General features: G+C 38.8%; 1 protein-coding gene across 1 annotated transcript; it reads left to right on the top strand.

Annotated features, from left to right (window-relative positions):
* The first annotated feature begins 4,494 nt into the window (after positions 1 to 4,494).
* Positions 4,495 to 11,058, top strand: LOC139745586 (ankyrin repeat and EF-hand domain-containing protein 1-like). Its single transcript, XM_071655979.1, has 7 exons — positions 4,495 to 4,840; positions 5,473 to 5,672; positions 6,193 to 6,466; positions 7,315 to 8,134; positions 8,499 to 8,725; positions 9,895 to 10,091; positions 10,729 to 11,058. Exons 1-7 carry the CDS (start codon positions 4,495 to 4,497, stop codon positions 11,005 to 11,007), a joined length of 2,343 nt encoding a protein of 780 aa, XP_071512080.1. The 3' UTR covers positions 11,008 to 11,058.
* Positions 11,059 to 14,295: the final 3,237 nt, after the last annotated feature.

The following is a 14,295-nucleotide window of genomic DNA, read 5'->3' as shown; positions in this document are numbered from 1 at the left end:
ACTGTATACTGTACGGGCTGAAATTTTCGCGGTGGTTTTTATTTTCGTGAATTTCGCCAATCGCCTTTGAACCGCTAAAATAACAACACGCGAAAATAACAACGCGCGAATAACTAAGTTCAGTTAGACTCTTGCAACAACACGCGAAAGTGCCCTCCAAGTAGCAATTCGCGAAAATATCTGTACGCAAAAATTTCAGCTCTTACAGTATTACTAACTGCTATAAATTTAGGGATTGTGAGATATTTGCACTTGTTAGTAAAGAAAGAAAGACTCCATTGGTACATACAATTAGGATCATACAACTGGAGTTTATTCAGGGCCTAAGATGGTACATGAGCAAAAGATCGCTCACCATAAAACTGAATGCTGTAGAGTTGGAGGAAATATATCTACATATGTGGGAAAAGTAAGTAAACACAAACTTTTCTCTGATGTTTTCTTTCCTCTCTCCCTTCCCTAGAGCTCCCTCCCCTCTCGATCATCCGCTTTCCTCTCCTTTCTTTCTCTTCTCTTCTCGTCTCATCTCTCATCTAATATTCAAGTTCTCGAATGAGGAGCGGATAGCTTTATACTAAAGGGCCGGGGAGGGAGTTGACCCAATGACAATCGGTCATGACAAGCAAGCAAAAAACAAAAAACAAAAAACAAAAAAAAAAGAAAAGAAAGCTAGGTCTTCAGTTTATTTGGTGCCACTTCTCTCCCAAAATCAGCTGACAAGCAAATACAAAAAAAGCTAGTCCACTAAAAGAGTTTAAAAACCCCTATGCAAACTAATAAAAAAAAACAAAAATAGCCAAATTGAGGTAAGGGGGGGGGGGGGCTTACACTGTAAACCGCCTATTGCCCCCCCCCCCCCCTCCTTTCCCGGATCTGCCACTGGATAACTAGAACCCCCCCCCCCCCCCGTGATTTGTTTTAGCTAATTTTGCTTGGGCACGTACATGGTGGCTCTCCTGCACTCGGCTTAATTCGGAAAATGTACATCGTAGTAGCAAAATTAAACCGTTAAGACAGATTTTTGCTAACAGATATCGACCTATTAGCGGTATGTATATGGAAAAATATTTGCAATCACCGGCGGCGTGTCTAATTTGGATTGTAGATGGCGCTGTTTAAGATTGTTTATCCAGTCTCCTCATGGTGCTTGTGTGTAGTGGCGTTTTGCAGTCTCGCATAACATGTTTCTTTCGTCACATGTAAAATCCATATTCTCATTATAATCTTAGACATAGTGACAGTCCTTTCAGCGAATACTTTTGTTTCCAGTTACAAAATAAGACAGTGTGAAACAGCAAACAACAGCAACTCAGACTCTACGTGAACAATTCAGACCTTTAGTGAGAAACACAATGTGGAATTCGCGCCTCAGATGGCTTACGTCTTTTTAAATCACATTGACATTATCTATCTATATTACACTTCATGCAATATTAACTTTCTCTTCTTTGCTTTCACAAAAACTTGATTTGACAAGAGACATGAGGTATTCGGTACTGTACTATCTCCTTTACATTACCTCTTCCTAGATTCACAATTTAGACATATTTTTCGTTCTTATGTTGCTCACGTACATTCTCCCCCAAGCAGGGATCTGCTTGGTATTGTCTTCCCCCTCGACACTAATCATCATCTCGACAAAGTATGAAGCTTCTAGTCTTCTTAACTCTATCCCGTCATGTTATCCTCTACTCACCCTGTGTGGTGTAAATCTATATAAAAAAAAAAAAAATGGTGTTCAGCATTGCCCAGCTTCGCAACACCTATCTTGCACGTTCTCATCATCTCCCCCGCGTGGCTCCTCCTCTCGTGTATCAGATCTGACGTCGAGATCTGTCACTCCTTGATTCAGTCTATCTTGCCTGTTTTTTATACTATCTTTTCTTTTTTCGCCATATACTATGTTTCATATTTGAGATATATCTTATATTCATAGTACATTTGATATTTCACCATACTACTCATCCACCTGACGATTGTCCATTCTCCCAAAAGTACGGCCACATTTTATATACACGACCTTCCTCTGCTGTCTTTGAGTTTCCACACAATAAAGCATCGAGAAGAGACCCCCATCATGCAATGGTCAATAAAACTTTAAGGTACATTTTTCTTAGTCATCCTTATCGGAGCAAAGAGCGTTGACTGAAAAGCAATAATATAGATTTGGATATAAAAGTATTACAAAGTTACACATCGCAAAAATACTTTTATTTGAATACCATATGCAATTTATTATTTCTTGATCTATTTCGTAATGACTAAATTAGAATCTTGTCGTCGAGTTTATAACAATCAACATATCGGCAAAGTTTGGAATCTGATGTTTCTTCTTTTGAGACTTTGATAAAATTATGAAAGATACTCGTAAGAAACTACTAAATTCAAAATGTCGACTTATTTGATTTTCATTCATCTATACCCTGTGTGTTTGCACATTTTGATTGAGTAACTTCGGTAGAATCATTATAACAGGATAATTCCAAATTGAAACTTTCAGACTGTAGCGCAATAGCATTTTTTAACCCTCTCATGCAACCCGTTAACACCAAACTCTGAACGTGATGGTTCACGTGGTATTTAATACGTTGTGGGCAGAATAATCTTAATATGTCTAAAAAGTTCGTGTATTCTGCAGAGTAATAGGTCGAGACATCACTTACAAGCTATACTCAAAAGACAATCACTGTGTACTACAACATATCTCATTATTCTGGGAAACCAATTCCATGGTCTTTAGGCCTAAGCATGCACAATCTCAACGTTCAGCTCTATTTCAAGGGAAATAAGTGTTGAACTTTTGAACATTCTTTCAATCTTTTTAAAATCCTAATATGCATTATTTTAATTTCCCAACTAGGACATTCTTTTAGAACTTCATTTCATTCATTTTATTCCAATATCTTAATAGCCTTTCAGTCATCTTTTTTTACATCTCAATAATGATTCCCCTGCTCTGCATTCTGTTGTATACATCGAATTCCATGGCAAGCAGTTATGAAACTTGCCTCTGTGAAACTTATATCAGTATGTATAGTTATGCCTAATTTATTCGTTTCAGGTTTACAATGATTTAGATTAACTGTCTAATTCCTGCTTCGTTTCTTTCTTCTTTTTTTTTTGGTGCAAGAACAAAATGCTTGCTTGTCTGTCTGTTTTCTTTTGTTTTGTCTCGTCAGTTCATCTGTGTTGTAAAAAAAAAAGTTCTCCCAACTAATATGGAAGCAAAAATATACCAATAGGCCTATATTCCTCTTGATCATCATGTCAGTGTTCAGTCACAGTGCAAATCCTATATTTAAGTCAGGAGTATAATTTGTTTTCTATAAAACTATGAAATAAAAGTTTAAAAGATACCTAAACAATACAGTAGAAAAAGAAGGAGGAGGAGGAGGAGAAGAAGAAGAAGAAGGAGAAAGAAGAAGAAGAAGAAGAAAGAAGAAGAAGAAGAAGAAGAAGAAGAAGAAAGAAGAAGAAGAAGAAAGAAGAAGAAGAAGAAGAAGAAAGAAAGAAAGAAAGAAGAAGAGGAATCAAGAAGAAGAATCAAGAAGAATCAAGAAGAGGAATCAAGGAGGAGGTGGTCAGAGGTGGAGGGAAAGACGAGGAGGAGGGGAAGGTTGAAGAAGAAAGAAGACTCAAAGGAGATGGGAATAAAAAAAACAAGAACAAGGAGCTTAGAAGATACTTTTATTATAGGCGAACAGGTACTGTAAAGATGTCCAGTCCCGAATACACACCTCCTCATTACCGTTCCGATCTGGAGCGATTTATTCCCGTGTTGTACGACAGAGCACGGTGGATGGGACCTAACAATGCAGACCGCCCCCTTGATTGTGATTCCCATAGCAACACCATTGCTACACACGCTATTGAGTCGCGACGTGAAGCTATTCTTGGGCATCGGATCGCGATGTGCATGCTGTGTACATGCCAGATGCTATGACCGTCCCCGCCGCGGCCGTCTTGCTAGCAGCCATTGAAAACAGCACAACACACGAACACAACGATGAGGTGGGCAATGTAAGCACCGAGAAAATATTGACAAATTGTTGTTTTTCACCAACCACCGTTACCTATTAGCTATTGACGTATCAGCTGGGTATCCGACACCTGTCGCAAGAGGAACGAAGTACAAACGGCAATTAAAATAACTCACGATATTTGACAAAATCAATTTTCATATCGCGTGGGACAGCACTGAAGTTGCGGAAGTCGGGCAGCTGCGGCAGGTGGATCACTCTGTTGTTTGTAATTGAAAGAAGAAAAAAAATTCCAGTCGGCATCGCAAAGTTGACTGGACTTTGCCAAGCTAGGAATCCAAAGTGGCAAATACAATCGTGCAATCATTGCCAACGTGAATCTATGAGGTAAGACCACTTCTAAAATGAACTGGAAATTATTTTAAACTGACCGTGCAAACGGCAAAAGTGCCGCAAAGACAATCAACCTTCATATAATAAGAGAAATCAGCGGTAGAGATCTAAACCATCAACGATGCCTGTAGCACAAACCCGTCTGGAGATCTTGCAGGTGCACAAATTTCTCCAGTGTGTTCGCACGAAAGACAAGGCTCAGATTGAAAAGTTGTGTTCCCATGGAGTCCCACATCTTGTCAACTACAGCGAGCCAGATGAAGGGGAGACGGGACTGCATTTGGCTGCCCGAGTCAATGATGAAGAGATGGTGCGGTTCTTGCTGGACTTTGGAGCACATCCAAATGTCATTGACTTGAAAGGGAGGACGGCTGCCATGAGGGCTGCAGAGTTCGGTCATGTGCAGACTCTCGAAATCTTAGCGACGGCTGGTTCGGACATGAAAGTCAAAGATACAGATGGCAAAGGTGAGTTCAAATCTGTATCATAGTGAAGTAGTTTTAGACATTATAACAGATCAATGTGAAAAGCTTGCCTGCCTTATAATAGGGTGTGAAAATGTGTTTGAAGCTAGTCCAGTGCAAGCACACTGGGTCAGTCAACATATAGCACTGACTAAGACTTCAATCTTTTATATTTTGAGTGCACATTTTTGTAATTAAATGTCTGTTCATGGAGGTACTTGTACCTCCATGGTCTGTTGGTATAAATTTTGCATCGTATGTCATGTCTTGCTTACCCCTGTGGCGTGTGATTTTGTAGCATCATTTCAGTATACAGGGGCCCATCATTCAATTTTTGACATAGCTGGTACAGACTAATTGTATTGTTTGATTTACGTAGGATCTTTGAATGTGCATTACTATCAGCTACAAGTGGTGTGACAAAATATTGACTCCAACACAATCCAACAAAATTCCAAGCTTTACTTATTTTTTGAGCCAAAGTTACAAATTGTATCATTCATGTAGGATTAACCATCCTGCAAATTTATTGGGTAATATAGAATCTATATACATGTATGTATATTCTTCAATGGTTCACGACATATTATGCATGTGAAACATTTTATCTCTAATTCTTTTTTAATCCTACACAGGCATCTTGTTCTACTGCATCTTGCCTACAAGTCGACATGACAAGTGTACCACCATCGCCATTGAGAATGGAGCAGAATGCAATAATGTTGCCAATGATGGGATGCCCCTTTTGGTGGTCGCATGCCTCGAGGCCAAGGAGAACGAGGGCATCTGTCTCAAACTTCTGGAGCATGGAGCAGACCCAAATAGTGTGCATGCTGTAAGTAACCCTTCCTTATCTAGTACTAATGAATGGAAAATGAAGATTTGCTAATATTACATACAGTTTTCTATGATAATTTTTTTTTTCTGAAGTTTGCAAACAAGAAATATCAAGGTGTGGAAATACTGATTGCAAATTACAGACAGAAATGCACAGTTTGTCTCATGACTTTCAGCTAAAGTGTTGCTACTCATGATAAATACTCCATTTTTGACATTCTGCTATGTATACTTAACCCCCTCCCAAAAAGCAAACAAAAGTCAATACTGTAAAACGAGGAATTTTCGTGTGCATTTTAATTTCGCGAATTTCGCGAGCGCCAAGATTCGCGAAATTAAAATGCACGCGAAAGTTCTTGTCTACACTATATGCATTGATTGCCAGTGGCAGTTCGCGAAAATTTCATGCCGCAAAAAGGCCGTCGGCTCCAATTCGCGAAAAATTCATGCCGCGAATATATCATGTTTTACAGTAATATTGAAATCAATTGAGATTATTGATATTTTCGTCTTCACAGTCCAGTGGAAGAACAGCACTGAATGCTGCAGCTGGGAGTGGCAGCGAGGCTGTAGTCAAACGTATCCTCTCCAAGGGGGGTGATGTCAACACCCCAGACAAGAACTCACTGACCCCAACACACCGGGCAGCCATGAGAGGTCACTTTGAGGTGCTACAGGTCCTGGCCAGCTATGGGGCTGACTTTGGCTGTTTAGACGTCATCCTGAACTCCCCTGTCCACTATGCAGCAGAGGGTGGTCATGCGCTGTGCTGCAGATACCTAGCACAGAGGGGTAGGTTACATTCTTGGCATGACCTGTTAATTTAAATATATGACTCAAATACACAAAGGTAGTTTGAATCATATCCATGGTTTAGATTCGAATTTGAAATTATATAGATTTAGTTACATACTCCCACGAACAGGCACAAAATAGGTGTACCTTGCATATGCATGTGTCTGTGTGCATTTATGGCTCTTTATGCATGCAGTGTGTACCGTTTGCATTTTCACAGTCAAAATTTGGATAATCCATTGATTTCATTTGAAGTATAGTTTGGGAGGTCAAGTAAATGCATTGTAAGGTTCATCATAACAGGCATTACACAATCATTAGCTGTAAACACATAGTCAGCAAATCATCGAGAGGTGGCAGAAGGGTGTTATCTGGAATATAGGTAATTTTAAAGATAACAAAAAACAACCCACAAATATGCCCCCCTCCTGCAAAAAAATAAATAAATAATAGGGATTGTGAGGTTGAAACTCAAACCAGTGATCTTGTACAGAGTGGAGTCAGCTGACAGGGGAATAATATGAAAGTGAGGTACTGTAAAACGAATGTTCGCGTGCATTTTAATTTCGCGAATTTCGCGAGTGGCAACATTTGCGAAATCAAAATGCATGTGAAAGTTCTTGCCTACACAATATGCATTGGCTGGCAGTGGCAAGTCACGAAAATTTCATGCCGCGAATATATCATGTTTTACAGTAATACCTACTAACAGTGTGTATTGTCAAAATAATTATGCCACATAGTGTTTATTGTGGGAGATCTCTGATATTGTATTTCCTTTGAAAACCTTAAGTTTGTCACTGTTGAATAAATCTGTGCAATATTCTATCTTCTTGTTCTCACAGGAGCAAAGGCACACTTGAAAAATGAGGATGGCCTGTTACCCAAAGCAATTGCCAAGAACTATGGTTTCAAAGATGCACTCAAAGAATGTCGGAAGGCAGAGAAGCTTGCAAAGAAGATACAGTCAGGGGGCAAGGCACCAACTGAGTCCTGGGCAGTCCGGCTCTACGACTGGGCAGTCAGCAGACAAGATGACCTTTTAATGAAATTCTCTGAACTGGACACAGAGGACAATGAAGTCATCTCAAAGGACCAGTTCTATGATGTGCTCGTGACAATGGATGCCCCCATTGATGAGGAGGACTTCAAGAAACTATTCTTGCTCTACGACAAAACAAAGGAAAATGTAATCAACTACAATGACTTCTTAGCTGCCAAGAAATATGTGCACAAAACCTACCTCATGTCAGCATACTCAAAGAAAGATAAAAAGAAGAAGGGCAAAAAGGGCAAAAAGAAGAAGGGTAAAACAAAAGTGCCTATGCCGATATGTCTAGGACCAGAGGGTGATAGGACGGAACGGGGCGGACCCCCTCCAACGTTTATTGAGAGGCATGTGCCCTTCACTGACACTGGTCGATTTGACAGAGACCGCCCACCGCTTCATCCCATCCAGGATGACTCGGCGTGGTATCTCCATCATCCGGAGAAGACGTACATCAATGTGAATGATGCTGCCAAGATGGGTGATCTGGACTCCTTGAAGCAGGCCTTCATTCATGGCAGGACAGCAGACGTCAGGGACAAATACTTCAAGACAGCTCTCATGATCTCGTGTGCCCAGGGCAACTTGCAGATTACAAAGTTTTTGCTGGAAAATGGGTAAGTGATGTAACGCTACAGCTAAGTAATCGCTATGGCACATACTTGTTGTCTTTGTGCATGGAAGGCATTAGTAACCATAATGTGAAACAGCAAAGACTGAACTCACTAATTGACAGGTGGCACAAGTTTATTGAAGCTATTTACACATTTTAATTTATGCACACAAATTGCCTGTGAGTAGTCAAAAAGAGTAGCTATTGTTATAAAACAAATATTGATTGTGAATTAAAACAATTGGTAGGTAACACATGTGAGCCTATGATTCCTGTTGTACAATCATGAAACTATCTACAGGTACATTGAAAAAAAAGAAAAGAAATTCAAGCCTATATTGAAATAAGAACACCCTTTTCTTCCGTAGGGCCCAGGTGAACACATATGACAACTTCAAGTGGACACCACTACACCATGCATGCCTCTCTGGCCAGCTGGACATTGTGCTGCTATTGGTGGATGCTGGGGCAGACATGAATGCCCAGGCACTGAATGGTGGGACTCCCCTGATGAGAGCCATTCAGACCGGCTCACCAGACATTGTTCAGTACCTCATCAACAAGGGCTGTAATGTCCAGCTAGAGAACAGGAAGGGTGAGTCACATTTGGCAGCTTAAATGATATGTATCAAGTAAGCAAATGAAAAGAAGAGAGAAAAAAAAGATAAATGATACTGATGATATATCAATTTATAAAGTGCAAAGCCTATAGACATATATTCTTCTGCGCTGCAAGAGCTTCTGATGTACTTGATGATAATAGACAGTTAAATGAGAAGATGTGTTTTGAGTCGTGATTTCATGACTGCTACAGTTGGGGATTTCCTGACTTCTAATGGTAGGTGATCATTCCAGAGTTTTGGAGCTGCACAGGCAAATGATCGGTCTCCCAATGTTATTTTTGTTTTGCGTGTTGGAATTTGTAAGAGAAGAGTGTCCTTAAAACTGTGCAAATTATGAGTGTGTTTGTGAGATTTAAGCACTTGTAATTCAGAAATTAACTGGGGGCTTGACCGATGAGTGACTTATATACAATCAACAGAATCTTAAACAATATTCTTTTACAAATCAGAAGCCAGTGTAAGTCTTTCAGAAGAGGAGTAATCCTTGAGAACCTGGGTTTGTTACAGATAAGCCTTGCGCAAGAGTTTTGGACTCGCTGCAGGTGCCCAACTTGAGAATCAGGAAGTTCATATAATATCCCATTGCAATAATCCAGTTTACTAACAATATATGCATAGATGATCAATTTCGTACTATTCTCATCGAAATATTTCCTAATATGTCTAAGATTATATATCATATGACATGATAATTTACACACATTTGTGATCCTGATTAATTAGATTAATAGATGAATAAAAGGTTTTGTTGGGGCCTATGTTACCACTTATGATATTGTTTGTGTAGTCCCAGTCTTATAATTAACATCTTGAGACTGAGAGTATCAGTAGAGCAATGAATCTCCTAGTTACAGCATAGTTTGAGATTTTTACACTATTTCAAGAAGAATGGTATAATGTCTCATTGTAAATAAAAAAAGAGGAAATATCCAAAACCTCAGTCATTTTCATAAAGGTCTTTGTGTTATAACACCAACACAAAAAAATTCTAAAATGTATGTATATCTGGGTTTTTTTTTGGCATGTTAGCTGCAATTAAAGGTGAAAGTAAGTTAATCATATTTTCTTTAAAACAGTCCTGGAATGAACTTTATGAATGTAAAATCTATAATGATTTATATCCCCTTTTCCTTGTGTGTAGGAGACACAGCCATGGATGTTGCAAGGTGGTGGGCAGACCCACGAGTCCTGAAGATTGTCAGCGACAAGTTCGAGTCTCTCCCAGCTCCCAAGGAGGGCAAGAAGAAAGGCAAGAAGAGCGCCAAGAAGGAAGGGGGCAAGCGGGCTCAGTCAGTACCCCCAATCCCTCAAGGTGGCCTCACATCTCAACCTTCAGGGGTAAGACAGTTCCTTAGCTTCCACAGTGTAGTTTCATAGCCGCCTCTGGCATGTCATGGTCAACGATCAAGTCTTAGATGAAATATTCTTCATTAGGTTCTCTTGAATTGAGCTAAATAGTCTGTGATGATATGTTGTTTCAAAAGCATCTACAGGTTGTAGTATCCAGTTCAATGCTGCTTTTGGATATTTCTAGTAATGTTTTGTAATGAAGTCACATTTCTAAATAGCTTACGACTTGGTATATTTTCAGACATACCATACACATTATGACCAAATGTTAATGTGTTTTCTGTGGGTAAGGAAAAGTAGTAAATCTTTTCTTTCTTTCTTTTTCTAAAGACATTTTCATTTCTTGTGACTGTACTGAATTTAGATCAAAGTTAGATGATGTTAATGTATATTTGAACCATCTGAAGGACATAAGTCTGACGGTTAAGCACATGTCTGAAACATCTAGTTTGGGTGACAGGCCAGCTGTAGAAAGTCAGGGAAGACACCATAAATGGTCTCTACTATGAAACCATGCAGGATTACTTAGAATACCTTTTTTTTTGTTATTTGTACAAATGGCAGTGCCCATTGATCAGAATATATCTAGGAATGACTATTTATTCATCATATTTCAATCAACCAGACGGACTCCCCCATCACGACCCCACGGGAGAGGAAGGGGTCAGTGCTGAGGGCAGCATCTGCAATGGCTGGAGGGATAGAACATCAGGAGGACATCACCTATGTGCCCCTTAAGGCCTGGAGCAATGTACCCAACACCAGGGAGCTCATCGTGAAGAAGGAGCTGCGGAGGCAGCGCTATGGCGATGGCATCGATTTCCCAGACTACCGGATACCCTTCAAGGACCACTTCATGAAGAAGTCGGAGGAAATGGGTGGTGTGGATACCGATGATGACTAAAGGATGCAAGTTTTGGTTTCCTATATTTCTCAGCAGAGTGAAGCTGCGAGATTTACACAGATAATGCTTGCCTCAGCCAGGTTGCAAAGCACTTACCATCCCATCATGCTGATGCTGATTCCTTGAGGCAAGTCTAACTGGTCGTAGCGTTCAGCTCATCCAGTGGAAAGACTTGATGTTAGGAATCGATTGATGTAAGACATTGCTCGAAAACCTGGCCTAGGATCAATGGTTGAGATACTACTTCTCTGTTTCTCACAGTCATACAAGGTCTGCTTCTTTTGTACCTCATGTAAATACATCAAAACAGGACACTAATGCACCAGAGTAAGCACATTCAAAATTATATATGACTGAAAAACAGAAACTCAAGTATAAAATGAAGTGAACAGATGTGTAAATAAAGTGTAATCATGTGTGGCAAAAATAACCTCTGTTATCCAATGATATCATGTTGTTTGTATTTATGCAAGTAGACTGTTCACAAACTCAGCGGGAACTGGTTGATCGTGTTGATAGCATATTGATGAGGATATGAATAGCATACCTGTGTTGAAAATAAGCGTCATAATTATCTCTTTGCTTTACAAAGATTGTGTATGGCAATTTCTATGTCACATATTTTGTTGATTTTATCTATATTGTATAGTATCCTACATATGAATAAGATGTGATGCTATGAAAGAATGTGTGGCTAAGGTATATATGTTCACTGTACCGAACTCGACTGCTTAGTATTTTATTTTTTTAATTTCTTTTGCAGCTGTGGATTAACTGGTAGTTCAGAAGCGACTGCCTGAAGTACATCACAGAATATGTGAAGTTAAATAGAGAGCTCACCTCATTCATTTTGCATAAAATGTCCCATTTGCTCTTTGTTTCTCAAAAGTTCATCAACTTTGTGTTTATTACCCTCTGCATAAAATCTGTTCAGATCTTATAGATTCTTTCAGGAATTTGACAATTCACTGGAAGTTATCCTCATTAACAAACTCTACTTCTTTCTTGTTTCATGATGAGACAATATTTTAATAGCATATTATGTGATAAATTTAATATTTCCTTGCCTTTTTTGCTCTTTTGCCTATGATTGTACAAAATGCAATGGAGATATTGTTATTATGTGTGAATGAGAGAGGGAGAGAGAGAGAAAGGATTTCTTAGGAGAATCTCCCTTTAAAAAAAAGCTTTAAAAAAAATCACATTTTTAAGGCAGCATCATGGATTTAATAGATTATGTATGAAAAATTATTTATCTAATTGTACAAATATCTGAAAAGAAATCGTGACCGACTCATTCCATACCAACACAGCTGTGAGTCACCACTTTGGTTGAAAGGCATCTGAAAGGCATCAATACAGTGAAAATTGCTGTCTATACATGAAGGTGACCAACATCATGCAGTGTAATCAGTTAGTTTTTGAAGCACTCCAAGAATGTCATTGTATGGAAGCGTACTGCTAAACTTGGAATATTTGGCCAGTTGATGGCCAAGTCCATGAATTCAAGAGTATGAGTAAAGAGTGTTGAGGCACAGTGAAAGTAAAATGGAACTGGTGATCAATGCTATGAAAAAAAAAAGTGTCATTTGATAGCTTATGTATGTCTTTCTACATTGTGAGATGTCAATTGCTCAATAAAAGAAGGTACATGTATTTTCATCCTGGAATTGACCAAATGATATTTATGAATTCTGATTTATCATATTTATGCAAGCGTATCACCTTCGTGACTTGTTGTATAAATGAACATATACAGGTATGCAAAAGTAAATGATCAAGTTTTCCAAGTCACAAATGTCCTTGTCTACTTCTTACAAATACTCAGTATGTGTACGTATGCGATTTGCAACAAACTATATATGCACTAGTGAATTGTTGCACTGCAGATGTGCCTTTTATTTTCATGTAATGTGTACAGTGACTTAGCACTGTCATTCATTGTACCATCATTTGTGCAAAGAGCAATCTTATTCCAATTTAGATTTCCATGTCAGCAGAATGAATAAATGACTGAACAAGAGCCCTTCATGACTGTTTTCCCTCATTTACCGGAAAGTTCTTTTGATAGTATGTGTTTGTGTGTGTGTGTGTGTGACCTTAAGATCGATAGCAAGATTTATCACTCAAGAGTAAATTGCATTAAGGAGGTATTGCCTTGCTTGCATGCAACTTGGCATGCCGCATGCGATTCAATACGCACACATGATCAGATCATCATGTACTGGTAGTATTCTACATATCCACACCTGAACAGGAGGGCACTTCAGGAACAAAAGTTGGGTACCCAACTTTTTTCTCAAACACTCCAGAACCATTCATTACTGTGACAAATTGCCTCAGCCAGACAAATTTCTTGGTACAGTGCACTCCCATTATAACGAAATGCTCGGGACCGGCCATTTTCTTTCGTTATAACGAAATTTCGTTATAACCGAACAAATACAATATATAACAAAAACAAGGTAACTACCCATATATCATATTATGTTTTTTGAATACTAGCCATACATTGGAAAGCTATGTGAAATGGGATGGTACCTTTATAATTTCGTTTGGATATTACATTTAAAAGAGAGCATAAAGTTGTTTATGTCACAGAATAAGTCGTATAGAAAATGATAGTTTAGGATTCTGTTACAGTTCGCTATTCCAAAGATTCGTTTCTTACTAAAGTTTGTTACTCCGAAAAACTCTTTGTTCCGAAGCTTCACCATTCCCGGGAATCCGAAGGTTTGTTCATTATTTTGAAGCTTCGCTCTTCCGACGATTCGTTGTTCCGAAGTTCATAATTTTATAGATATAAATATATTGTTCGTTTTCCGAAGGCTCGTTGATCGGAAAATGAAATGAGTTTCGTCATTCCGAAGGTTTGTAAATGAAAAAATGAGAATGGTTCACTGTTCCGAAGGTTTTTCAATCCGACAATGAAATAAGGTTTGTTATTCCGAAGAAGGTTTGTAAATTTAAAAAAAAATGAGAAAGGTTAGTTACTTCGTAAGTTCGGTTATCTTAAGAAGATTATGAAGTTTGCAATTCCCAAGTTTTGTTAGTGGACACACCTTTTTCACCTTTGGATTAACGAAACTTTTTTTAATGTTTCGATCGTGGACCTACTACACATATGGACCATGAACGGAGGTCTTTCTTTGATCCAATGTTTGCCACCGCCACCTGATTATGTTCATCTTAATGAGTACATTCAGATGTTTGGACAATGACGATTGTGTAATCGTGCATCATCACTGACAAAAGAACCCGGTTTCCCTCATTTCGGTCCTATTTGGC

Source organism: Diadema antillarum, unplaced genomic scaffold (assembly GCF_040938485.1).
Source record: "Diadema antillarum isolate AM-2024a unplaced genomic scaffold, OU_Dant_1.0 seq00001279_RagTag, whole genome shotgun sequence".
Lineage (NCBI taxonomy): Eukaryota > Metazoa > Echinodermata > Echinoidea > Diadematoida > Diadematidae > Diadema > Diadema antillarum.
This window is presented reverse-complemented; position numbering and strand designations above follow the sequence as displayed.

Coding starts and splice junctions, on each gene's coding strand:
- LOC139745586 (XM_071655979.1), top strand. CDS start 4,495: ATGCCTGTAGCACAAACCCGTCTGGAGATCTTGCAGGTGCACAAATTT. Junction 5,673..6,192: donor ACCCAAATAGTGTGCATGCT/GTAAGTAACCCT, acceptor TCGTCTTCACAG/TCCAGTGGAAGAACAGCACT. Junction 10,092..10,728: donor TCACATCTCAACCTTCAGGG/GTAAGACAGTTC, acceptor TCAATCAACCAG/ACGGACTCCCCCATCACGAC.